The sequence below is a fragment of the Mauremys reevesii genome, linkage group 10, assembly GCF_016161935.1.
Source record: "Mauremys reevesii isolate NIE-2019 linkage group 10, ASM1616193v1, whole genome shotgun sequence".
NCBI classification, from domain to species: Eukaryota; Metazoa; Chordata; order Testudines; family Geoemydidae; genus Mauremys; species Mauremys reevesii.
This window is the reverse complement of record NC_052632.1, coordinates 2,127,537-2,154,643: the sequence shown is the minus strand read 5'-3', so window position 1 is coordinate 2,154,643 and position 27,107 is coordinate 2,127,537. Positions and strand designations below refer to the sequence as shown.

At 39.8% G+C, this 27,107-nt stretch overlaps 1 protein-coding gene across 6 annotated transcripts in view; it reads right to left on the bottom strand.

Annotated features, from left to right (window-relative positions):
- Positions 1-445: 445 nt before the first annotated feature.
- Positions 446-27,107, bottom strand: part of CTDSPL2 (CTD small phosphatase like 2) — a 67,390-nt gene continuing 40,728 nt past the window's right edge. For 3 of the 6 annotated variants that reach the window (XM_039491901.1, XM_039491902.1, XM_039491903.1), the window contains exons 5-12: positions 26,223-26,301; positions 25,810-25,921; positions 24,708-24,794; positions 11,955-12,017; positions 11,764-11,843; positions 8,045-8,171; positions 3,445-3,540; positions 446-2,944 (exon numbers count right to left, since the gene is read on the bottom strand). In XM_039491901.1, coding sequence (XP_039347835.1) covers positions 2,879-2,944; positions 3,445-3,540; positions 8,045-8,171; positions 11,764-11,843; positions 11,955-12,017; positions 24,708-24,794; positions 25,810-25,921; positions 26,223-26,301 — 710 coding nt within the window. In that variant the 3' untranslated portion in view covers positions 446-2,878. The remainder of the gene's footprint in view (positions 2,945-3,444; positions 3,541-8,044; positions 8,172-11,763; positions 11,844-11,954; positions 12,018-24,707; positions 24,795-25,809; positions 25,922-26,222; positions 26,302-27,107) is intronic. The other 3 variants (XM_039491898.1, XM_039491899.1, XM_039491900.1) reach the window with 1 other exon arrangement.

Sequence of the window (27,107 nt, the reverse complement as noted above, 5' to 3'; positions counted from 1 at the left end):
TAGAATCCAATAAAATGAAAAACAGGAAAAAAAAAATCTGATTACATCTAAGTGAAGTAGATGGAAAGATTATGTAGATCAGAAGTGTTTGACATTTTTAGAAGCTTAATTTTTAAAAAAAGACATTCTCTCAGCAAAGCAGGGTTTATAATTGTAAAAATCAGATTTGCAGCATGTTAACATTCAAGTATTTAATATGTATTATGGAGCAGTCTATATAAATTAGTTTTGTTGTGAATCCAGATAGTACCAAATCACCAATTTTCCCTACATTTCCTAGAAACCAGATTGCAATATCTCACATTCTAATTTTCCTCAGTGATCTAAAATCATGACATAGATACATGTATAAAATGAAATGTGTACTTTGCCTTAACCAAAAATACCAATTTTGTAATAGTTTTACTCAAAATGGCGTAAATTAGAACGCAAATGCTTAGGAAAATGATTCTAATCAGTGGTAACCGTGTACCATTTTATTGAGTCACAGAGAATGTCCATGATTAACTTATTCAAGGTAGTTCCATTATGCTAGATTTATTTAGCAATGAATAAAAAAAATCCTAATACGATATAACATATTCTTTATGGTAATTTGAAGAAGTTCCACTCTGAAGAGGAGTTCATTGTTAAATTAACTTAAAAAATTCTTAGATTTGCATTTGAGAGGGAGATTAAAAATAATAATTTTAAAATTGTGGGAGAATCTTGCAGCAACTCAAACACAAAGTGACCATTTTCAAATCTGTAAGTGTATCCATTATATTAGCATAAAAACAGGAGGGGTGGGGAAGTTCTGGGGTTCACACGTCTGCGCAAAAGCATATATATAAAGGTAATGTTATGTACATTTTATTTCAATAAAGACATAAGACAAACAGCGTAAAGATGCCCAGATGCCCTAAAGATAAATACATTTAAAAGATTCTCATTAAAATGAATCTGTAGTATTTCTTTCCTGCAAGCAAAATACCTTTCTTTAAATACAAAAAAAAAAAAAAAAATCAGTATTCTGAATTGCAAATGCTTTTCACTTTTTTTGCAGAAAATCTGCCATGATGACTTTTTCTTTTTTAATGAATAAGGATTTTCCACAAAACAGGCTTGCTCTACATGCTAATTTTTTTTAACAGTTCATTGACACAATGTGCTAGCTACATACACAACAGATAATATAGTAAGAAAACACTCAACCTGATGAAAAGTTAAAATCTTCATTAATACACTGGAAAAAGTTGACATAACTCATGCCTTTTAAAATCAAAAATACAAAATTAAATGTTTTCCTAAAAAGATTTTCCTTATTTTAAGGACTCATTTGAAAATGAAGCTGCATGTAATTTGTACAATAAAATTGTACAAGTAAACAGGTAATATACATAAAAAATTAATTGACATACTTCTCAATTATCAGTTGTCCACCTTTAATTTCCAATACTGTACTTTCTTAACAAGCATACAAAATATCAAACTTCTCTTTAGAAAAAGTGCCGTTCTGTGACATCCTTTACACAAAAACAGTCCAAGCCTGTGGCATGTTAATGCAGTTGAGAGGCAAAGCATCCTAACTTTTACAAATTATACCTTCCATAAAAAGCCTCCTGAAAAGGAGATTACACACCATTATAAAAATATCAACCTCTTGTGGTAGCTGCATTAGAGAACCAAGGCTTGAAGACTATTTCCATATAGCATAGAAAACCACTATGATAGCATATTAACTGCACTGGTGGCATGGGAGTGTACTGTATCACAGGATTATGCATAGTTACTATTAGGTACCTTCATTGTTACACAAAGTTTAAAACTGATTGTAACAAACAGCATAACAGGAGGTACCACCAGCCCATGCAAAACATCTTAAAATACTGAGCCACTGTGCAGAATACTTCATTCTTGGAGGAATCTGAAGGCAGCAGTAATTGATTTGCATCAAACCCAACAGGTGACCAAATAATTCTCCTTAAAGATTTGTATGCACAGTATAATCTGAGGTATTCCTTGTCCATCAATTGAGCGTGCCACTGCAAGATATTGTCTGTCCAGAGTACATGCCATCACAATGGTTTAAATATTCTGAATATTAGTAATTCTTATATTCTTATCTAGCCAGTCTCTTGATTTTTGAAAAGATTTCAACTACAGTAGAATATTACAGAAACAAAATATAAATGCAGGTATTTCTAAATGAAACTTACATGGACTAAAACTAGAGAATATTTTTAAACAAATATACAGTATGCAGGCAGACAAAGCAGGAAAACGGCCATTCAATTGTATAATAAAAAACTAATAAAATTTGGCTATTTCCAGAAAAACTATGAAGCGCCTCAACTAAAAGGAATGCATAATGAAATTCTAAGCTAATACAGGTCAAAAATGTAAAAAGGTTATAAACCTTAACAGGAAAAATAAAACAACTTTTACTGGCCATTCCTGTTGAAATGAGAATCTTAAAGTAACAGAAAAGTGGCTACAAACCCACTTAGAGCACCAAACAGAGAGAAAATAAGAGTCCATTTTCAATCTCTGTTATATCATAAAATCCTGTGTTTCTACAGGTCAAACTGCTGGTGGCAGAAACAGAATTCTTTATAAACTGCAGATGTCCTGTACATAAAAAAATTTCATTGGAGTTGCACTAGTTCTAAAGACTTTTCTGTTCTCGCCTACCTACTGTATTGTACTGTATGTATTCAATCTGAGATATAGAAAGTCTCTTTCTGTAACCCTTGATTACTGTTGGGCACCAAAGATAAGAAAAGCAAGACGGGGTACAAAAATGCAAAATTTCAACAGTAATGGCAATGTTTTTGTTTTAGTCCAAAAGGGTCCTGCATTTTCTCCCCCTTCAGTAATTTGATAAAAGGCTTGGTGTTTAATCTGGGGGTAGCAAGTCATGCAAGCGAAATCTGTCTCTGATGTGAGGTCGGACATCTTCATTCTGTAGAAAAAAATAAAATTACAGTTTTTGAAATAATAAATGTATCTATACTTCAGATTTTAAGAGTTATGTTTTTAAATTATGTTAGTATACATAATAATACAACACCATTTACAATGATCTGTATTTTCAAAGAGCTTTACAACATTAACTAATTAACATTCACAAAAAAACAGTGAGATAAGTAGTATCTAAGTTTTACAAATGAGGAAACAAATGTGCAGGTAGGCAAGTCACTTAACTGACGGTCCCATGGGTAGTGTCAGAGCTGGTACTAATCTTCTAGCCAGATACTCAACCCAATACATTCTGCTTTTTACTAATAAAATAATAAGTACTCTCTATACATATTTTGGATTATTGTCCAGACAAGACAGAGTTTTGGAAAGTTCCTAAGTAACATTTTCAGAAGTTTCCAAGTGATGTAGGCTCCTAAACCACTTAGTTAATTTTGAAACTACCTAGAGTGTATATGAAAAAAAGATGAATACATTACTCACCAGCTCTACAAGTTTCTCCAGAAAAGGAATTAATTTTAGGAGTTCATTGTCATTTTTATCCATGAACCAGCTCTCTATAGGAATTCCATTTGAAAGCTAAAGTAAAATCACAGGTAGGTTAATTTTTATGCTGAATATCTCTGAAAAAGACCACTGATGATATAGTGCATTTTACGTAAAACATATTTTGTGCCAACAGAATTATTTATCAATACATATTTTTTGCTCTAGAAGTTGTTTTAAAATCCACTTGTAAAAAATTTCCTTCCTTTGCACAAAACTGTTACAAAGGAACACTAGTGATACTCTAGTATCACTGACATTTTTAGCACTAAAACCTCTGTTGGACTGAAGTACATAGAAATGTTCAAAAAGTGTTCAAATATAGGCAGATACTGCAGACTTTTGTAAAACCAATGCTGACCCCAGTTTACATATTCAAGTGAAGTTGAGTTTAACAGCTACTCGCTGAAATTAATGAGACATAAAACTGACAAAATTTGTATTCTGGTAGTTGTTTAGAACATAAAATTCCTTCAAAACTGACATACAGAGTAAATACATTTTTAATTCCACCATTTTGAACCATTTGGGTATTTCTGAGGAAACCCACTGCCCATGTTGATTGTCAACGTACAATTTATAAGGATATTACCATGCAAAAGGCAGAGAGGCCCCTGGAAATAACTGCATCCAAACACCAGTACATATTAGTAATCGTTGACTAATCAACCAGGTACCCAGAGGCTGTTCTCCCCTTTGCTCAGTGAAAACTAGGCTATAACCCCAGAGCTCTCAAAGCTAAAAATAAATAAATAATAATATATGGAGATATACCTATCTCATAGAACTGGAAGGGACCCTGAATGGTCATTGAGTCCAGCCCCCTGCCTTCACTAGCAGGACCAAGTACTGATTTTTGCCCCAGATCTTTAAGTGGCCCCCTCATGGATTGAACTCACAACCCTGGGTTTAGCAGGCCAATGCTCAAACCACTGAGCTATCCCTCCCCCCAGGCATGGGATTTCCCCAAGAAATACTAACAAATAAGGGGACTAACTTCAGCCTTTCTGAAGCTCAAGTCCCTGAAAACCTCTGTGTACCACCCACAGCTAGACAGCCTACGTGAGCAATTTAATAAAACTCCAAAGGGAACGTTGAAATGCTTTGTTAGTTATGACCTCAAGCACTAGGACTGGCTAGTCCAACCGTTCCTTTTTACCATAAGGGAGGTCTTGCAGGCCTTTATGGGGTTCTCTCCCTTCAAGTTATTTTATGGCCACCAGCCGCAGGGAATTTTGGACTTACTCTGAGAGGGCTGGGAGGAACAAGACATAGGTGCTTTAAGTATGATTCAGTACATCATACAACTAAGGGAATGACTCAGAGATGAGGGGTGTTCACCAGAGGACATTTAAGAAGGTCGAATAAGTGCAGGTGCAAAATTATAATGGAGGGGCATGACTATGGGTCTTTTACCTGGATGACCAGGTCCTTTTACTGCTTCCTTTGGCCAAGTCAGTTAATGTCCAGTGGCAGGGTCCATATGAAGTTATTAAACAGGTAGGGCCAGTGGATCATGAGATAAAAATAATGGGCAGAAGGAAGGAAACCAAAATTTACCATGTGAATCTTCTTAAACCTTAGAAGACGCAAGGAAAACCTGCTGATAACTCCCTTCCCTATGGAGCCTGAACTAGGACTCCAAACACCCAGTGGCCAAAACCCGACACCAATTCTTGCAGGTTAGGGACTTGTCGCTGTAAAGAGGAGAGGAGTACTTGTGGCACCTTAGAGACTAACAAATTTATTTGAGCATAAGCTTTCATGGGCTACAGCATACATGCATCCGATGAAGTGGGCTGTAGCCCACGAAAGCTTATGCTCAAATAAATGTGTTAGTCTCTAAGGTGCCACAAGTACTCCTGTTCTTTTTGCGGATACAGACTAACACGGCTGCTACTCTGAAACCTGTAAAGAGGAGGCAACTCTTCCAATTAACCAATGACTTTGCTACTATATTTCACTTCTGCCCAGGGAGAACACAGTTAATCCAACACTACCTAGAGACTCTCTCGGGCTAATGTGTCAGGGAGAACCCCAAGTCCTTACCATGCAGGCTGTAGGATACAGTCTGAGAAGTCATGATGCAAGTAGGGATAATCAGGGGGTCAAAAAGTGAATGGAGGAACCCCATAGTTGTGGTTCCCAAACTGGACAGTTCGGTTCTGCATCAATTTCAGGAAAGATAACTCCATCTCAAAATTTGATGCCTATCTGATATTATGGGTAGACAATTTATTAGAGTGGCTGGGACCAGGGACTAATAAACTGATGAAGGATTACTGACAGATCTCTTTATTTCCATCCTCACAAGAGAAAACGTCTTTCTTAACACCGTTAGGCATTTCAGAAGTCCATGGAACCACAACAGATGTTTTCCAGATGTTTATGAATAAAATTATCAGCCCTCATCATCAGTATGCTATGGCAGTGGTTCTCAACTGGAGGTCTGCAAGCCTTTTCAGCGGGGCCGCAGGGCTCCACGGCTGAAACCCATCAGCCCCAACGTTTCCCAGGCATTCATACTACATGCTGGCACCTCAGATGTTGACTTTGGCACCGTGCTCTTGCAGAACTTGGTGGGGGGAAAACACCTGATCCTATATCTGAGCAAGAAGCTATTCCATCAAGAAAAGTCTCACTCATTTACTGAAAAGGAGGCATTAGCGATTAAGTGGGCTGTGGATTCCCTCAGATATTACCTGCTGGGCAGCCCCTTCTCTTGATCACAGATCATGCTTCTCTATGCTGGCTCCATGACATGAATGAGTGAAACCTGCACATAAGGTGGTGGCACCTAACCTTACAGCCCTATAGCTTCAGGGCCTGCTCGACCAAAAAAGAAAAGCTCATCGCATGTGGCAAAACGACATCACACCAGCAGAAGAAAACGTCATACAAGCAACTCAAGACTGAAGCCCAAAGGAAAATCCGTGACATCAGAAATAAGTGGTGTCGAGAAAAGGCCAAGGAGATTAAGCTTTATGCTGATAAATATGACATGAGGAGCTTTTTTTTCCAGAAGGGCCATTTACAGTCCATGCTCCCATGGACCCACACCACTCCGAGCCCAAGACGGGTCAACATATTGTAAGGATAGCAAAGCCATCAAAGCCAGATGGAAGGAGCATTTTGAGTTACTCCTGAACTGTGACTCAACTGTCCCTGATGCTACTATCAAATCTATACCTCAACATAAAAAAGAATCTCTTGCTGACACCCTCGCACACCCCCCGAAGAAGTAACACAAGACATTATGCAAACTAAGAACAACAAGGCAGCAGGGCCTGATGGCATACCAACTGAAGTCTACAAGTTTGAAGGTGAAGAACTGGTAAGGAAGCTCCACAAACTTTTTCTTCATATCTGGTATAAGAAGATTCCAGAAGACTTGAGAAATGCTAACATTGTTACAATCTTAAGAAAGGAGATAAGTCAAAGTGTGGAAACTATAGAGGCACTGCTTTGCTATCTACAGCAGGGAAAATCCTTGCCCGTATCCTCTTAAATCAATTATTTCCCCTTGCTGAGAAAATATTGCTGGAATCTCAGTGTGGTTTTAGATCATCCCGTGGGATAACCAACATGATCTTCGTTGCCCGCCAAATCCAGGAAAAGTCTCAGGAGCAAAATCAGGAACAGTACTGTACTCACTGACATCAGAAAAAGTCTTTTCCTTCAATTGACTTCAGTGGGTTCTGGATTAGGATCTTGGTTCAGAAGCCCACTTTACAATGTGAAATTGAATTGTGCTGACTGACATCAGCTGTGAGCAGTGGATTTCCCTGAACTAGTGCTGAATTTATAGACAACGAAACTGTATCACTAGTAGGCAGACTACTGTTTTCAACACCAGTTCTATTCTCTAATGTAGAGGGACTCTGGAGATTAATCTCTCCACTTCCCTCATGTCTATACAATTATGGAGACTGGATTATATAGAGAACATATTTTTGGACTAAATCTGGATCATGGAATGTATATTGAACACCTCTAGTATACAGAAGTATGATAGTTGTATACACTTCACCTCGACCTACAATTTGTTTGCTCAGAATTTTTCTACTAGTTCTGAAAGGGTATATTTTGTGAACACTGCCCAAGTCAGAAGAATCCTAACAGACTGGATTTTTCTGAATTTCTAGAAGCAGTAATTGATTGAGTAAAAGTGTTAAAGCCCTTCTTATCATTAAAAATAATCAAAATACAAAGGAAATGTTGTGAGTATGGTGAAGTATTCTGAGTTTTCTGAAGAACGTTTGCCACACAGAAATTCTTTTCACTTACATTATTTTACTTTTTAAAATTATACTATTTTTGAAATGGTCAAGTAACACCTAAAATGCTAAAATGTTCCTATTAAAAAAGTAGCCTACATATTTTGAGGTGAATTTATTACAAATGAGTTAGGTACTTTTTTTTTTTTTTACACCTAGCATTTTCTTAATTTACCTAGTTACATTAAAAGTTTATGTTTTCATTTTCAGAGAAGGTTTTTACAAATTCTACAAAGTGTGACTATCACAAAAATGCTTACCTGATAGGCAAAGGCTTGTGGTGAATTGTCAATTATGATCGTTTTTGAAAGATCTCTACCAAGGATATTTAAATCCTTTATATAATTTCCTTGTACACAAACACAATGCTCACGGAAAAGTCGATGCCTATGGGTTAAAGGAAAATTAATTAATTTAGTAACTTAAAAAATATGTTGCACAGAGAAAAAGAAAATTAAATGCTGCCAAGTGTTATGGAAGTAAAAATCTTATTTTTTCTTTCCGGATGTGCTTAGCTCTTCTTAAGAAGCTGCCCTTTTAAAAACTGTCTCTCTCTTTTGGGCTATTCTTTCATCATCAAAATTCTTAGCAAATAGGTAGACCTTATCTTCAAGTATTGCCATGCCTTAACACGGAACTTGTCTGTTCCTCTAAAAATATAATGTTTAAAACCAAAGATAGGGATTAATACAATTCTGTACTTTTTTGGTAATTCATTTACCCACAACAGTTAAGATGCAGTATCTGGCTGTCAGTGAGGTCCTGCTTTTTAACCAGTTTTCCAGATGAGTTGACAGAGGCATACAAGGACCTCAAGTGACTTCCCAAGGTCACATAGTATGTCAGGGGTTAGCCCCTCAATGGAACCCTGGCTTCCAGTCCTTTGCCCTAACCAGTAGAGAACAGAGCCTCCCTTATCCCTGTACCTGCCAGAATAGAAAATATTAGAAGGACTGTTTTCTGTGGAATGTTACCTGTGATGGCAATTAACCTATTTCAGTTACAATAGCTTAAGAAAAGCCTCAAGGCCAAAACATTCCATCAGCTGCTTTTTTTCCCAATTATCCTGCTCCTATTTAATTCAACAGAGAGAGGTCGTATAATAATTAGAAATGTTCGGATAGTGTACAAGGATTCAGGTTGTTTAAAGTAGTATTAAAAATACAACTGAAGCTTCATCACCTTATCAAGTATAGAATAAACTGACTTTCAAATATAGGTTACATTAAAATCATATTACAATCTAAATGCATCTTTCTAAGCTTTACATTTTCTTATGACAATCTCTCTAAGGCTGTTTGACAATTTAGGAAATCTGATTAAAGGAAATTAGAAAAAAAAAAGCTATATCTGAAATGTTTAATTTCACAAAGGGGTGGAGCTCCCACTGTTACTATAAATAAGCTCATGGCTCAGTGACAAACAATTTGATATGCAGATTCTAAGTCATATGTGTGGAGTGCCTGACAAATTTACCTTTAGGCTAAAGTCAAAACTAATCAAGCCTTGATGTCAGCTTTTCAGGGCACATGAATCACAAGTGTGCATCCAGTTCAAATTCTTATAGTTCAGATGCACCACACCATTTCATTATATCTATCCTGTCCCAATAAGTTTAAAATTGCATTCTGAGTCATACAAATTAGAGCTGTAAAAGCCTTTTTCAGAGAGACTTGTGAAGTATTACATAAGTTACTCCCCTTAAGAATGAGATAGCCATGTAACCTCCCACACAGTAACGGGAGAGATTCCTTCAGTACTTATCATTCCTTTTTATATTATTCATAGTTGATTATATTTAAAGACTTTCATCAAAAACAAATTGATAATGCTGACTAAATGAGACAAAATGCATCTAAAAACATTTGTTTAAGTTTCCTAAAAAGAAGCTAAAAGAGTATTATTACTGCATGTTAAGGAGGACACTGGCAAGATGAATATAATAGTGGTGAATCTGTGAATAAACAACTTTTTTAAAGGTACACTAAATATGTCCAGATTCCACACACCAATACTGAAGATCTATTTAACTGAAACTCACACTTTAGATTCCATAAATAGATAAAAAGTACTTCTGTATTTATAGTCCTTAAATATAAACTCACAGATTTCACGGCCAGAATGGCCCATTGTGATCACTTAGTCTGACTTTCTGTACAACTTCCCTAACGTAATTTCTAGAGCTAGGCTAGCATATGGCTAGGGTTGTCAGGATTAGATTTTTATCAGTAAATATCTGTAAATGTTGAAGCAGCAAAGAGTCTTGTGGCACCTTATAGACCAGCATGAGCTTTCGTGGGTGAATACCCACTTCGTCGGTTGCATCCGACGAAGCAGGTATTCACCCACGAAAGCTCATGCTCCCAAACGTCTGTTAGTCTATAAGGTGCCACAAGACTCTTTGCTGCTTTTACAGATCCAGACTAACACAGCTACCCCTCTGATACTTGTAAATGTTGATTTCACCATACACACACAAACCAACAACAAAAATTTGCATTGATAATAATCAAAATGTAGATAGGCAAAGTAAGGAAAATGCTGCTTGAGAACTTATTAGAGTTTGATTTGAGGATATTTATTTTGTATATTTTGACATGGGATGTTGACAATTCATGTTTTAACAGTTACAAAGCTTTAACTTTTTGAATCTTAATATCTATCATTAAATTACTGTCTGAGAACCCTATTATCTGACTTTCCCATAATCTCCTGCAATCGTGAAAACTTAAATCAATAAAAATTAAAGAAAAAAAATGCCTAAAAATAAACATCAAATTCTGCCAGGCCTAAATATAGCATGTAAGTGTCCCAATCATCAACAAGGGCTCGGCTGTGCTGTACATACAAGTAATAAAAAGACAGTCCCTGCCCCAGAATGCTTAGTATTTACATAAAAATATCAATTAGGTGAAATGCTACTAGAATACTGAAGTTTTAGAAAGTATAAAATATTTGGATTAAAATAAGTTGACAATATATCTTTAAAGCCTTAAAGTAAATTATGATTGGTGTCCCATACTTTAAAAACAACAGGAGAAATCCTGATCTCACTGAAGTCAATGGGAGCTTTTCCATATACTTCAATGGGGCTGGGATTTCACTCTGTTTTCTGAGCTAACATGATGCAAATGAGAAGTTTACAAATGAGCTCTTGGGCACAGTATCTTGCATTTCCTAATCAGAGAAGGCGGAAATTATTTATTCCCCTTAATAAGGATATCACATTTTGAATGGATCCCTGAGGATTTCCCCTTTTTTTCTGCTTTAACTTTCCCATCCAAAAAGTCTATCATCCTTCCAGAAGAGGATCACTATGCAAATCCCTCCAACATTTCCTTAAAAATCTTGAGGAATTGCATTGCTCAAGAACAAGACACTCCCCTACATCATAGCCCAGGGCTCAGGTAAAGAGACTAGGAAATGAATAAGGCTAAATAACTGTTACCAGAATCAACAAATCATTTCATGCGTGAATGAAAGATGCAAATATTTTGATCCTGCAGATAACAGATTTAAAATTAATTTTATGAATTGTCCTTTAAAAAGTAGTTCATTTAAAAAAGTCATCAAATAATGAATTATTTTCTGTCAAAAACTATTTGTTTTTTTGATATACACTTAAAAATCAGTCAAATATTGATGAAGTAGCAGAGAAACAGGTGCTAGAAGAATTACATTTGTAATGAGTAACTCTCAAATATGTTATGATGGATCAAGGGATACATACGCTTTTAAGCGTCAGAATGGAGTACAAAAATGGTTAGGGTTTATGTCTCTAGTATCCCTTGTACAATAATTCAATTACCTTTCCACCTCTCATTTCCCCCTTTCATGCATACACGCTTGGTCAATTTAGTGAGGCACACTACAACAAAGAAGTTAATGTGTAATGATTGATTTCTTAATTATAATTTTGTGAAAAATAAATTGGTTAACCTAAAATTAGATATTTACATGAGTTTTTAATCAAGTTTACCTGACCAGTTGCTTTTTAGGGTCTAGTATGTTCAGTAACTTGTCTGCATACACCTTCTTAGAAGCAGTAAAAAGAATGATCTATAAATTAGAGGAGGAAAAAGTTGCATCATTATTGCATTATTTAGCATCATATAAATGAGTATATATAATATAAAAAGAAATTTCAAAGAGATATCAAAGTATTATTACCTCATAAATCTGAGACATACGTTCCAGGAATTCTCTGAAGAACGGCCGTAACCGCACATAAACCTATAGAAATAAGAGCTGGATTTAAATAAATAATACAGAAAGATTCAAAGTGGCTTTACTGTAGGGACAGCTGAAGCTACAGATAGTCTGTACAGATTATTAAATAAAAATGGTCATTATGAGTACACTGAACAGAAATGATAGATTACTCATATATTAATATTTGAGCATTCAAAAATATTTCAACCAACTTGCAATATCACTCAACTCTTCTATGAGTGAAAAGGTAAAATGGTAAAGTAATCTTTAACTGATTTACTGGAAAGCTTGATGAAGTCAGAAATCATTTTAAAAATAGAGGAACCAGGCAATTTCTTAACTAAAAATTGTATTTTGCAACTCTAATCCCTCAATCTGCTTCAGGTTCTGTCAGTCAGCAGCCACACTGAACTTCAAAAGAAAATCTTAGCCACAAAAGAAATCACACTGTCAAATGGCAAACCATCAGTGTTACCCAGCATAATCTTAGCTGCTGCATCTTGAACATTGCAGAAAATCTAAAATTGAATTAAGACGACGGATTCTTAGGATTTTAAACTGTCTTATACCACTGGCCTTGTGACACTGGATTTTACAATTGGCAAATGGAAATTTCTACTACTGCTGAGCAGGGATGAGATACTGGACACCAGGATCAGGGAGGCCACCAAAGGGCTAGGAGGAGGATCTTGTCCTCTGTTTACCTTTTTTACAAACCTGTTTGCATATAGAGTTGCACCAGTTTAAGTAAAGGTGTTATTTTAAACCAATTAGTTAAACTGGTGCAAAAGATTGGCCCGGCACTTTTATTTTGTTTTAAACCAGCTTTATTTTTGTTTTCCCTTAAGTCAAAACAAATGTAAGCTAAACTGAAATAAGTCACTCTTGTACCAAAATAAGAGTGTCCACACAGGGTTTGCACTGATTTCACTAAACTGGTGTAAATTTTGTGTGTAGGCAAGGCCTGAGTACTCAGAAGGAACAAATAGGGAACTCCACAGATTAATAGGAAGTTTCATATCATCAACAGTTGTATTGCAATGGATCTTGGTCTTCTGATAGAAGCACACATTTCTTGACTACTGAAGACCTGATCTTACTTGAACAGAAAGCTTTCTACAGTGTTTGTAGCCATAACCAACTTCTTAACAGGTCTAGGATTTTTCCTCAGCTTTCCAAATCGGTCTTTTGTCCTATTCAAAGGATCCCCTTTGTAGGTCCCATATTGGACTCAACAGTAGGGAGAGCCCTTCTGCCAGAAGACAGATTTCTCAAAATGGAGCAATGCCTAAGATGATCTAAAGTTGCCCCACGCTGATGATAAAGTTCTTCCTGGATCTCAAAGGGGTTTGTAGCAGCCACTATCTACATGACTTCATTTGCCCCTCTGACAATGATACCTTTGCAACACTGGACATCCCTGTCTACTGTCCAAATTTGGATGGTCTTCAGTTATGTCTCACCATGTCCCAGAAATTACAGCTCTCTACACTGGTGGTCAAACAGGACCAACATGCTCAAAGGTGTGCAGTTCACTCCTCCAGGTCCATGCTGGACAGTGACTTCAGATATATCAACAAAGGATTAGGGAGCACACTTGAACAACTTAATGGTTTAAGGACACTGGTCTTCTCAAGAAAGAACACTGCACAGCCATGTACTGGAATTAAGAGCCATCCACCTGGCCCACAGATCGTTCCTTCTTCACTTGCAAGGGAAGATTGTGCAGGGAGTAACAGACAATAAATTGGCAATGTATTATATAAACAAACAAGAGGTTGCTCCCTCTGCCTCTTTGTATGCAGAGGCAATAAAGAAATGGGATTGGTAGAGCCGCCACAACATTTACCCTGTAGCAATACATTTGGCAAGGGAAAACAATGTGGTTGCAGATCACTCCCAGATGCATGAGTGGTCCCTGAAGAACCATTTGGTTCAGACCTTTTCCAGATGGGTCGACCAATCATGGACCTATTCATGACAAGTTCTTCGCATGCTTGCATATGTCCATTCCATTGTAGGTGTGTGTCAAGTACAGTCGACGGAAATTTTTCCCTTAGCGGTATCCATCGGGTTGGCCCTGGCACCTTCTGGTGCTGCACATCCATAGGGCTAGCATAAAGGGCCTCGCTGACCTGGATGCGAGCTCTCCTTAAGTCCTGGCCTTGAAGGTGACTTTTCTGTTCTTTTGGAGTCTCTCACCAGGGAGTGGGGTCTCTTCCTCTTGGAATGGTTCACTTCTGAAGCTGACCCATGGTCCTCACTCAACAAGACTGAAGACACTGGCGCAGTCAGAGAGACAGTGGCCAAAGGACGCAGGACTCTCCAAGACAGCAGAGACAACGGAATGACTGTCACTGAAGGGAAAAGACCTGTGGCAGGTCTAGCAGGTTTTAAAGCCTGGGATCTTTGGAATAACCCAATCAGGAAAAGGACAGAAAATATGCAACAGCTGAAAGTGAAGGTTCTGGTGACAAACGAAAGGGATTAGATGTGGGAATCTCACCCTCAAAAAAGCATAAGTCTGTGCTAAAACATTAAAATTGAAAAAAACAGATTAAAATAAAATACTAAGCAAGAGCAAGGAAGCTGTAAATCTAGCAGCGGACACGGCTAAGATACATCTTGAGCAAAGGACTATGGAGAAGGAATTGGAGTGGTGGTGGGTTTGCACCTCCTTATAAACCTTGATACTGGAGCATGCCGATGTATGGTGTGCAGTTGTGTACTCAGACACTGCTTTCTAAAATCTCCAATTGAGTGCATACAGGCACTCACACATACTATGGTGGAGAACACACAGGGACACATACTTGAAGAACAACCTTAACTCACGTCATGGTAGGGGTCCATTACAGACCACCTAACCAAAAAGAAGAGGTGGATGAGGCTTTTTTTTAAAAATAGCTAACAAAATCATCCAAAGCACAGGATGGAGAACAGTGTCAGAGAGACTGTGTGACTTGCCCGTTGTCACAAAGGCAATCTGGGGAGGGAATTGAACCCAGGTCTAGACCAAGGTTAGCACCTTAACCACTGGGCCATCATTGCTGACTACAAACCAAGTGCCTTTGACATCAACAGTAGGGTGAAACAGGGGTGTCCTCTAACCTTTGTGGTTTTTAACTTCTACTTTGCATTCCTGCTCTCTCATGCATTTAAGGACAGCAACGATGGCACTGATCTTCGAACCACACCAGACGGAGGCTTGTTCAACATAGCAAGAATTAGAGTGAAAGTCAAGGGGAAAAAGCTGGTTCTGAGAGATTTCCTGATTGCGAATGATGCAGCTTTGGTTGCCCACAGTGAATCTTCCCTGCAAAATCTCTTGGGTGGATTTTGAGTGTCATGCAAGAGCTTCGGATTGATAATTAGTTTCAAGAAGACTGTGATCACGTACCAAAGGGTGGAAGAACCAATGCCTGACATCACTCTGGAGGGTAAATCTCTGCACTGTTGACAGTTTTGCTACTTGGGTTCTATGATCAGCAGGAATCTTGCCCTTCAGACTGAACTAACACTCAGAAAAGCAGCTAAGAATTTTGGGCTATTACAGAAATGTGCATGGAATAACAGCAAACTATCACCAAAGGTGAAGATGTAAATCTATGAGACTTGCGTGCTGTCATCCCTGCTTTATGTTCAGAAACATGGACTACATACACTAGGCACATTAGGAGACTGAACAGCTTCCACATGAGATGGCTGGGCAAGGTCCTGAAAATAAGAGTGAGAAGACAAAATACCAAACACAGAGGTGCTGGAGCGCACAGGATTGACACACTTAGAAACTACTATCAAGAAGAGGAGGTTGCAGTGGCTCAGTCATATCAGGAGAATGGAAGAAGACCGTATCCCCAAGAACATTTTGTACAGCGACATTCGAGATAGCTCTAGAAAACGGGGTCGCCCTTTATGGCAGTACCATGACATGTGCAAAAATGATATGACGTCGTTTAACATCAATGTAGAAAGCTGGGTGGAGCGCACAGAATCCCATCCAGTCTGGATGGTCGTAACGCAAGATCGTAACAGGTCCTTATGCACAAGGTGATCCAATTGGAAATCCTCTGCGAGGGCACCGGAAGGCACTTCATCCTATCCGCTATAGTAATGAAGAGCTGCGCTGATTAACGGAAAGGCTTGGTACGTTCTAAGTAAAAAGTCAAGGCCTTTTGGACGTCCAGCGCATGAAGATGCCTCTCTTCACTGGTCTTATGTGGTTTGGGACAGAACATCAGGTGGAAGATGTCCTGCTGCATATGGAAGGTAGACACCACCTTAGGCAGGAAGGCCGGGTGGGGCCGCAGCTGAACCTGGTCTTTGTAGAAAACCATGTATGGCGGTTCTGAGGTCAAGGCTCTAATCTCAGAGACTCATCTCACTGCTGTAACCGCCACCAGGAACGCAACCTTCCATGACAGGTGGGAAAAGCAGGAGCCCAGCAGCTCAAAGAGTAGAGCCAGTGAGTCTAGAGAGGACCAAGTTAAGATCCCACTGTGGGACAGGAGTCCATACCTGCGGGAAGAGTCTCTCAAGCTCTCCCAAGAATCTGTCCTTGGATTGGTGAAAAGCAGGTGAAAAGTGGAGATGGCCGCAAGGTGCACTCTAAGGGAATGTGTGCCAGGCCCTGGTTCCTCAAATGAAACAGGTAGTCTAGGACAGTCTGTATGGAAGAGTGCGAGGGAGAGATGCCACGCTCGGATGTTCAGCAGGAAAACCTTGTCCACTTGGCCAGGAAAATCAGTCTAGTTAGGGCTTCCTACTTCCCAGGAGAACCTGTTGGACCTCCTCCAAACAGGTCTGCTCCTCCAGGTTCAGCCATGCAGCATCCATGCCGAGAGATAGAGGGATGTGAGCTTGGGGTGTAAGAGCTGACTGTGGTTCTGTGACAGCAGGTCCGGTCGGTTGGGCAGGGGCCAGGGAGGGACCGCTGACAGGTTCATGAGCGTGCCGAACCAGTGCTGGTGAGGCCACGCCGGGGAGATCATGATCCTCTCTTGATCTTTGCCAGGACCTTGCTGATGAGAGGAATCGGAGGGAATGTGTACATCAGGCTCCCCGACCACGACAGGAGGAAGGCATTGGAGAGGGTGTCCTTGCCAAGAACAAAACCAATGACATTTTCTATTTTGCCTGGTGGTGAACAGGTCCACTTGGGGAGTTCCCCACCTCTGGAAGACCATGTAGGCTACTTCCCGGTGGAGCGACCATTTGTGGTGAAAGAAGGCTCTGCTGAGGTGCTCCACTGCCTGTTGATTTAGAATACTGAGGCTGTGTTGTCAATGAGGACTCTCACCACCTTGCCCGACAGGTGAGGTAGGAAGACGCTGCATGCGCTCGGCCCTTTTGAAGATAGGGGGCAAGGAGGAGGGAGTCTGCCAGAGGTCAGTAGTAATCTTTGATACCCCCTCGTGAAGGGGTAAAGCCACCCTGGCAGGGACCAAGGAGCAGAGGACATCAAACATGGAGTCCGAAGGCTCTTCCAACTCCTCGGCCTGGAGCCCCAGGTTAGATTTGACCCTCTTCAATAGTTCCTGGTGCGCCTTAGTGTCATCCTGAGGAACTGGGCGAGGACAATGCTGGTACTGCAGGGGCATCCATGTCCACTGGTAGTCCAGCAGGCTGCTCCCCTGGGTCCTCCTGGACCTGTGGGGTCCTTCACCCCGAAGTCCCAGGCACTGGAGGAGGTCAGGATGTTGAGGCCGCTGGCCTGTCCAAGGCTCCCAACACTGAGTGGGCAGCCTGGGAAGTCTGGGTTCCATGGATACCATGATGCCAGCCACTGTGCTTGGGGCCATGGGACAGGTTTCAGTGCTGATGATGTAGGTGGCACCGCAGGTTGCCCCACAATTAGGGAGCCCTGCTCAGCGCCAGAGCTGTAGCCGGAGCAGTCACTATCCAGCGGCAGCTCTTATCTGACCTGGAGGCAGACCTGTCCGAGCGAGACGACCGTCTTGGTTGGGGCCTTGGGGACTGACAGTGTTCGGCGGATCGGTGTTGGAAACCTGGCGATCTACACCTTATGCTATCTGACCGGGACGTTGAGAGGGACCGGGAGCTATCACGTGCCAGTTGCTGGGAGGAACTCCCGGAATGCGGCAATCCCAGTCTCAGAGACCAACAACGGAAGTCCGGTGACTTCGATCCCTCAATTGGTCACAGGATCTGCACCGAGCTCTCTGCAATGCAAGGGTCAGTCTCGCTGCTCCTGTCGGGAGGGAGGGAGGGGATGGGGCACGCCTCAGTGGGTCTGCACCAGGCTACAATCGAGGTATGCCTCAAATCCTGCTGTCAGTGCCCAAGGTCCAGGGACCAAAGAAGGCTCTGCTAAGCCTGACTATCTGAGGTGTGACGGCTTCAGGCTGGCAAGTGGTGGCAGGACATCCCACACAATGGGGAATGGTGCCACTGAGGCAGGGACATACACGGTCCCAAGGCGTGCTTACCCTGAGACCTGGGTACTGCTGAAGCCGGTGTGGATGGCACCGGAAGCATCAGGATCTCCTGAGCTGCCTGAAGAGCCTCGGGCATCGAAGGCACCTGGAGTTGATGGAGGCCTGTACCACTATCTGGAGTCGCAAGCAAAGCATAGGATGGGCTACACTGCTCAACTTGAGCTGGGGCCTGACTTCCTGAAGGGGGCGTTGAGCTGCCCGGCGCAGGTCTTGGCTAACCCCCAGCCCTCTCTTTTTCCTTGCTGGAAATAGAGGATCTTCCCCTCCCTGTCTTCTTTGGCTTCTTGGACGGAGCCGCGGAGGGGAACTGGTGCCAGCTCATAGATGGCGACGGCAGAGCACTGTGCACCAATGCCGCGGTGCTTGGTGCCAAGTTGGACTGTTACTCCAGAGCTGGAGTGAGTGCTGACTCCATCAGGAGTGCCTTCAAGAGACTGTCCCACTCCTTTTTCGTGCTGGGTTTGAAGGACTTACAAAGACGACACTTGTCACTTATGTGCTCCTCGCCCAAGTACCTTAAGCAGCTACTGTGTGGATCACTGACGGGCATAGGCTGTTTGCAACGATTGCAGGGCTTAGAGCCTGGGTACCAGGGCATGCCCCGTCCCCCAGCTGAGTCCCATTTGGGACTAACAAAGCATTTGAGAACTACTACTAAGGGTAACTAATTCAACTACTAACTATATACAACTATATTACAGGTTTTCAAAGTTTGCAAGAACAGAGAACAAAACAATGCTAGCCGAAGCAGCAGATGTTCCAGTACCGTCACTGGCAGCAAGAAGGAACTGAGGGTGGAGGGAGCCGGCAGTGCCCCTTATACTGCGCCATGCGGACATCGCTCCAGAGGGCGCCAGAGCCAGTCCCCTACGGATACTGCTGAGGGGAAAACTTCCGGCACCAGTGCATGTGGCGAGCTCACACCCCTAATGGAATGGACGTGAGCAAGCACTCAAAGAAGAACACATGGATCTGTGAAATTTGTAACAAGCTGGGTCGCTCCCGAATTGGGCTCGTCAACTCATCAGACACCTGACTAGACATTTTACTTCTACACCATGATCCAGTAGATCAACAGTTGCTTATAGGATTATGGCACTCTAGTATTTGTGGTCCCAGGTTAGATTAAACTGATTTTTAAATGTACATTAGATTTTAACCCCCCCACATCCCCTGTCATGGTGCTGGATCCTCCTCCCTCCCCATTTTTGTCAGGGATGTTTTTAGTAAAAGTCAGGGACAGGTCATGATTTCCGTGACTTTTTGTTTATTGTCCGTGATCTGTCCATGACTTTTACTAAAAATATCCATGACAGAATCGTAGCCTTACTGATATGTATACTCAACCGTACCTCCATATTAACATACCTTTCTCTAAGAATTTCCCTGTTTGTTTTTAATTTAAAATTTCATAACCCAAAGAGAATATTGTCATGTGTTATTTCCAATTGTTTGAAGATGAAGTATAAACCTTTTTTTTTTTTTACTTTAACTTTTACGGTCAGTTCATTGGTGTGCTGAGACTCCTTTATGCCACTTTGCAGCCAGAGCATACTAGCCAGTTAAACTGCATTTACAGTTGCTTTGTTTCACCAGAGCATAGCAAAGCAACTAGAGGGTATATCTCAGTTTCCCCATCCTACAGATCTGCCCTTTCTTCTGTCACTCCCTACATATCCCTGTGCACACACCCCAAATGCCCTCTTGCCCTCCCTTTCTTCTATATTCTCCTTCATACAACCCAAGTTTCCCTCTCTCCTCTGCACCCCAAATTCCCTTGAACATGTGTACCCTTCTCACCTGCATCCCTTCATCGTCCTGCATACTCACCCACCAGTTTCTGCCCACCCTCCTTCCCTGCCTACATTCTCCTGCCCGTGCGTGCACACATAGTCTTGCCCTGCCCCACCCCATCCCACCCCGAACTCCGGCACTTGCTGCTGAATCTGGTGCACCAGGTAGTTTTATTAAAGAAATAGCTATGATTAATGGTCATTTTTGCCATTACTTTCCATAACTGAGGCAGAGAGATTTGCTCAGTTGCCCCAGGCCACACTGAGTCAGTGGCAGAATGAAGATGAAAACTTATAAGCATACTAGACGGTCTCTTATTTGCACAGTGAAGTATTGTCTCAATGTAGAGAGGTACTAGGAGTGCCTCAGGTTTTCAATGTAGTAAGGTGTAGAGAGTAAGTTACAATCATAACAGGTAACAAACATAGGGCTTGATTGTGTCTAATCTGGTGTACAGGAGCAGGGAAAGAGATAACGACACAAAGAGCTTTACCTCTGTGTGCCCTTGTAAAGGGACCAGGAATGATCCCGAGGGGAAATGCAGGCTCTGCTCCTGGCTAGCCCCACTAGGGGCACTAGATGCCTAAATGTTGTGGCTCCACTCCCACTGAGTGAAGAGGCAAGTACACCTGTTGAAAGGGTGGTGGAACTGTCCCTGCAGTGTGCAAACCTGGAACCCCTGAGAGGGAACGCCAGCTGACTAAACCAGGATTCCTTATGGGGTTCCTGCTGCACTGCACCCCTTCAGCCTGAACCATGACTCAAAAGTCACAATAAGGACCAGAGCATTTTTGAAAATGTATACTAAAATTTTTCAAGCCAGCTGTCAGACTTTACACTATTAGTCAATCTTTGTTGAGAAAACCAAAATTATTTGTAATTATAAGTGTTTGAAAATGTCATCAAGTGACTAATTTGGAAAAAGCATATAGCATTTATTTTATTTGATATACAGCATGAAACAAATTCTTCTAAAGGAAAAATAAATCAAATGAAGAGCTATGGAACTCAAGAAACTGGGCTTTTTAATGTGACTCTCAGAATAAGTATTCTATATTTTTAAGACAAAAATGATCAATTAAAAGTTTCAAAACTAGTAAGAATGAAAAAAGTAAACAGATATTTTAAAATAGCTTAATAATGATATCCAGTAATTTGCTAGAGCAAACAGAAAAATTAAACATGATCTGGTTAAGTTAGCTAGTTAAGCTTAGTTGATGTTATTTTGTTTTTTAATGAAAACCTTACATTCTCTTAACAAGGAAATAGAGGCATTAATGATCATAGGAGAAAATTTGAGCCATGTAGTTTTTTCCTATATATAGTCCATGTAACTGTGTATATCCAACCTCCATCCATTAAAACATGTACAACTCCCATCCCCACAATGTTTCCATATTGTTACCATGTTTTTTTTAAACAACAATGCCAGCAGCTCAACAACAACAAACTGTTTGTGCAGAAGAGGGGTAGAAACTGGTAAGGACATAAATTTTAGTTAAATTTCTAAGGAATTATTACAAACAAGAGGAGGAGGAGAAAATATTCTGTAATACAGTAAACACTTTCACACAGCTTTAAATAAAAGTCCCATAATTAGCTAGACAATCATTAAGACTTTATCATACCAGATGAACTAACTACTTATTTTTCCCTTCCTTCTTTCATGTCCCACAGAAATATCTGTCTGGGTATGCAGATATCAGATGATGATGACTACTAGTAGCTGAACTCTGGATATGTATTTCCTATTAAATTAGATGTCATCACTGTGCAGTGCTTTAGGAGTCGTCTTCCTCTGTCCTTGAAAGAAATGCTGAGGAGTTATAGGTCAATGAAGTTCAGCAGCTCTGGATTTGCAACTAGACTCATCTTACCCAACTGTAAGAGACCCAAGATGAAGGTCATCATATAAATGAACAGAAACAGCAGGTTCTTAGTTGATTGTGCCTCTCCAGGTGAGAAAAACATAGTTCTAAAAGTCCAATTAGATCGAGGTTAAGAGATCCCAATCTGATCGTAGCTCTCTTTGTGGGTGTCTACCACAGACTGAAGCCTGAACAACTGATCCAAAGGCTGCTGGTTTAGTTGCTCTTTTAGAGAAAGTACTGGGATAGCATTTCACCAGAAAGGGAATGAAAATTCTCAGATACCCCTGGCCACATCCCATCAGAGTAATAAATTGAACAATCCAGTTATGTTTGGCTGCATTGTTGGCCAGTTTAGAAATATACTTCAAAGTAAGCTGCTTGCTCATCCACCCTCCCACTCCTGCAAAAGTATCGGTTCATGGCCTTCTGTTAAGTAGAGAAATCATAATGGTATGAAGCCCAGATCTCTATTTGCATAATTATTAGTGAAACTGGGTGTGAGAGAATGGAGAAATCCTGTAGGAAAAGAAGTACTGCGCTAAGTTTTACTCTCTCTCAAAAAAAAGTTTTAAGCATGTTTTTGATCATTAGTTTCATAGTATTTCTTAAAGAGTCTAACTGAAGGTATTAAATGTTCAGAGACTAATAGACAACATCTTCACAAACTGATTTTACATGTCAGGTATTGTTTTCAATGAGCTACACTGTATTGTAGTTTATAAATACATAACAGTATTTTCTTACCTAATAATCGGTCTTCAACTTTTGCTCAGACATTTACTTCCTCCTTGCCAGCAGGAGGAGACAACACCAGTGAAAGCTTAAATGACACTCTATGGGTGAGTTTGGAGAACTGAAATTCAGATGGGCCTAGTGCATAGGAGATGACCAAATTGATAATTGAAAGAATCACTTTTCAAAAGCAGATGAAATAGCGAGCTCTTGTCTACAATACAAAGCTAAGAATGTATGTAATATTAACCAGTTTCTGTTCAGCAATTATCTGAAGAGGAGACTTCTCTTTTTACCCATAGCCTTAATTAATTAAATGTTTTATGATTATAACTAAATTCTTGACTGTTTAGTCTCCTGCTTATTGTCCCCCATGTACCAAGAGGTGAATGTTTTCTGGGTTGCCATGTCTGGTGTACAAGCACCTCAATAAAATAAACAGATGGTCAGGAATCCTAAAACAACATTCTTGATGTAGACACAGGCTGTCCTTATCAAGTCTACCTTGTGAAGGTACTGCTCCTTTGCAATTCTAAACTTGAGAAATAACTAAGGCACAATAGATGAAACTGCATCATCTTATTGGATAAAAAGAGGTACAGGCTTACGTACAATGTTGTTAAATACAGATATAGAAACCTTGTAAGATAGTCTTTGCATTGACTTAAATTTCCTTTGGATCAGACCCTAAGCTGGCTCTCAGCTACACTCAGTAAAACACACCATCACCAAAAGAGCATAGTTATAGCCAGAAATACTCAAATCATACTGAGAGCCTCAGAGAGGGAAGGAAAAAACAGGCTTGAATCTATTTGCCCCCAAAGAATTAATTTGAAGCTTCCTCCCCAGCTCATCCAGGAGGAAACTGAGAATGGCAGTCACCAAATAGGAGACAAGTTAAGAAACTCATTAAAAAAATTATTTTAGTTTCAAAATTCCATGGGGTTTTATATGCAACAATGAAGAAAAACATTTTTAAAATTAGGAAAAATACCTGGACAAGTGTCCTTTTAAGGTGCCTGATGACTGGCTCATTCTCCAAAGATACTACAGAGGGGTCCAATATCGTGCGAACTACATGGAGGGGAAGCTGTTGCCTCTCCCAGGTACATCACACAAAAGGACCTGAGAACAATAGCCTGGGTCAGTGCAGCATCTTTGGCAGTTGCTGGAACAGATCTCCTCTTTCCCATGCTTGTTCCTCTATGGTATGTCAATGTAAAACATATAAAGCTAATAATAGTGCCTGAAGCAGGAAAAATGACTAGCACTTTCCACAAGACAATCAAAAGTAACTGTAATCACCAAGTAGAATCTAGCTGGGGCGAAAGAGGTGGAAATGTTACCGGCAAAGGATATGCAAGACTAGGTGCTAGATAGAAGCTAGTTAACTTCAGGCTCTGATGATTAGCCTTTTTCACAGTAAGAAATGATCAACCAGCATGAATTGGTTTCCCCAGGCAGGGAAGAAAGTTAACAGTTTGTGGCAAGCTATTACATGGGAAATGATACTACCTGAACTTTCAATGTTCCTGCCTCCATCTGCTGGTAAGGAGAAAGGCTGCTATAGAATACTGCTGCTAAAAAGAATATTTACATTTTCTTACTAATCACTGTTGACATTTTTACTAGTAATCATCATTACCACATTGTAGTAATAAAAAGTACTCCACAATACTTCTAACACATGACCACCTGCCTTACAAAATTTCAAAACTGCAGCATGTAACTCAAATGGCTGTTTAGATGCCAATCAATGTTTATCTCTCTCCTGACAAGAAGGTATTACATATGCATGATAACTTTATCTATTAAACAAACAAAAAAATATATTTTTCCTACATATTTCTAATTACCTGGTAAATGACATCTTGGAAAAGCACTGGAAAAGTGAGTGCAGCATCCTCTAGCTCGTTTAGACTACAATGTACTAATGTTTCATCCTAGAAAAAATAAAATAAAAAGATCATACTAAATTAAGAAGCTTTTGTGACAGGATTACTGAAAATGAGACTATTTGTTTCGTTATGTTCTTTTGGAAGGGAAATACACTCTATAATTCGGTATGGTCAATTTAATTTTGAATGTATTGCTGCTACAGTATGAAAGACAGCTATTAATATACACCTCTACCCCAATATATAACGTGGTCCTCGAGAGATAAAAAAATCTCACTATGTTATAGGTGAAACCACGTTATATCAAACTTGCTTTGCCCGCCCCCCCATCCCCCTCCACGTTCCTCGTTCCCTGACCGCCCCCTTCAGAGACCCCCGTCCCTAATCACCCCCCTGGACCCCATCCACCCCTAAAATTATTTGCTTTTTTCCCCATTTCAGTAAAAAAAATTAGACTTGTTTATTCATTAAATGACAACTATATATAGTCAGTGACTGAATTATCCAGTAGCAACTGCTTAAATACAATAAAATGGATCAACAGAGGGTGAAAACAAATAGTTCTAAAGAGAAGCATGCTTTCTTCTCTGTGAGAAAAGTCCTCTCAGACTTAAGGGAATCTCACCGGGAGACTCATCCTTTTGTAAGTATTTGATCAAATACAGGTGATGCTGAATTTTCACCTTTATTATATCTGATTTTCTCCACTACTCTTTTGGGAAGGTCCTCTGGAGGGTCAGCTAACTTTTGTTTATGAAGAGTTTTAAAAAAATTGAAATGTTTAAGAAAAATGATGAATCATGCAACAAATGCAGTGAATTTTCCATTTTTATTACTCAGTGACAGTTTCTCAAATTATTTCTTTAAACTGGGTGTCTTTTTAATTGAAATTTTTAAAAATATTTTTGAATACTTTATAGTCTTTCAACATGTGCATTTAATAAGGTCTCTTTCTAATAATGGGAGCATCATGTTCCCAATGTGTCAAATATGCAAAATAAGTGGAACATAAATTCACTCTTCTCCCACTACAATAACTCATGTCTATATGCATATTTACCAAGTCTAGAACTAAAGAGAATTCTGGTGTGCTTCTTGTTTTCAGTGGAAGAGCTGGCTTCCTATTAAGTTGTTCTTCAGTTAGTGGTGGAACATGTTTGATGAAATAATATCTAAAAAAGGAAAGAGAATTTGTTGTATAACTATGTTCACATTACCTTAACTGACAATACAGTAAGTCAACTAAAGTAATTTAAAGTAATTAAGACTAAGTAAGAAATAAATAATTTAAACTGAATATAACAAGCCATGACCAGTCACAATATACTAGTTTTACAATTAGCAGTTTTCAAATAGAACTCACCACAGCAAGCAAGTTCTAAACATGACAAAGTACTTGCTTAAATTCAAGGTTTTTTTATCCAATGCCCAAAATTATAAAAGTAATGTTTCAATAAAAATATTAACACTTACGGATCAAAGACTTCCCAGTCTTCTTCATAGGTGGCTTCTGCATGAGCTGATGAGTAACCACTGTCTGGAGATACTGGTGCTAAAATTCAATGGTAAAGCACAAAACAAAACAAAAAACCCCACAAGAGCTAGTCTTATTAGTGAAGTTTTAAAATGTGAAAATTTTGCACTTAATGCACAAGTCTTCATAGCAACAGTGAAAATTCTTCATCATCTTCTCCTCACTTCAGCCCTACATCTTGGTGAGGGCAACAGGGATAGCTCAGTGGTTTGAGCATTGTCCTACTAAACCCAGGGTTGTGAACTCAATCCTTAAAGAGGCCACTTAGGGAGATCTGGGGCAAAATCAGTACTTGGTCCTGCTAGTGAAGGCCTAGGGTCCCTTCCAGTTCTATGAAATAGGTTCACCTCCCAGCAGTGAACCCACAAAAATATATGCTCTATTTAAATACCAATATTGTGAAACTTTAAAGTGAGACTTAAATAGTGCATAGGCTTGTGATGGCCCTGTGCACAATGGTAAATTTAATATTTCTAGAATTTTCATCCAAAAAGAACATGTTGATTCTCTTGAAGAAAACATTGTAAATTAAGGAGGGACCTATATAAATCTGTCATTTGTCTGTTATTTTGGTGACAGCAACCAAAAGGTTGGGAACTTCCTTTTGGTGATGGGCGTTTCAGGATTTACATTTTATTTTAATACATTTGGCACTAAACATACTGAGTCAGAAAATCTGACACTTGCAATCATAATATTCATTTGAATTAGGCTTTATTTAAATTTAGAAGTCAACTGAGCCACACCAGGAGTGGATTTGGCCTGAGAAGTTTACAAGGAGAGTCTATTTTTGCCAAATAACAGTGTGTTTTCCCAGGCTGCTG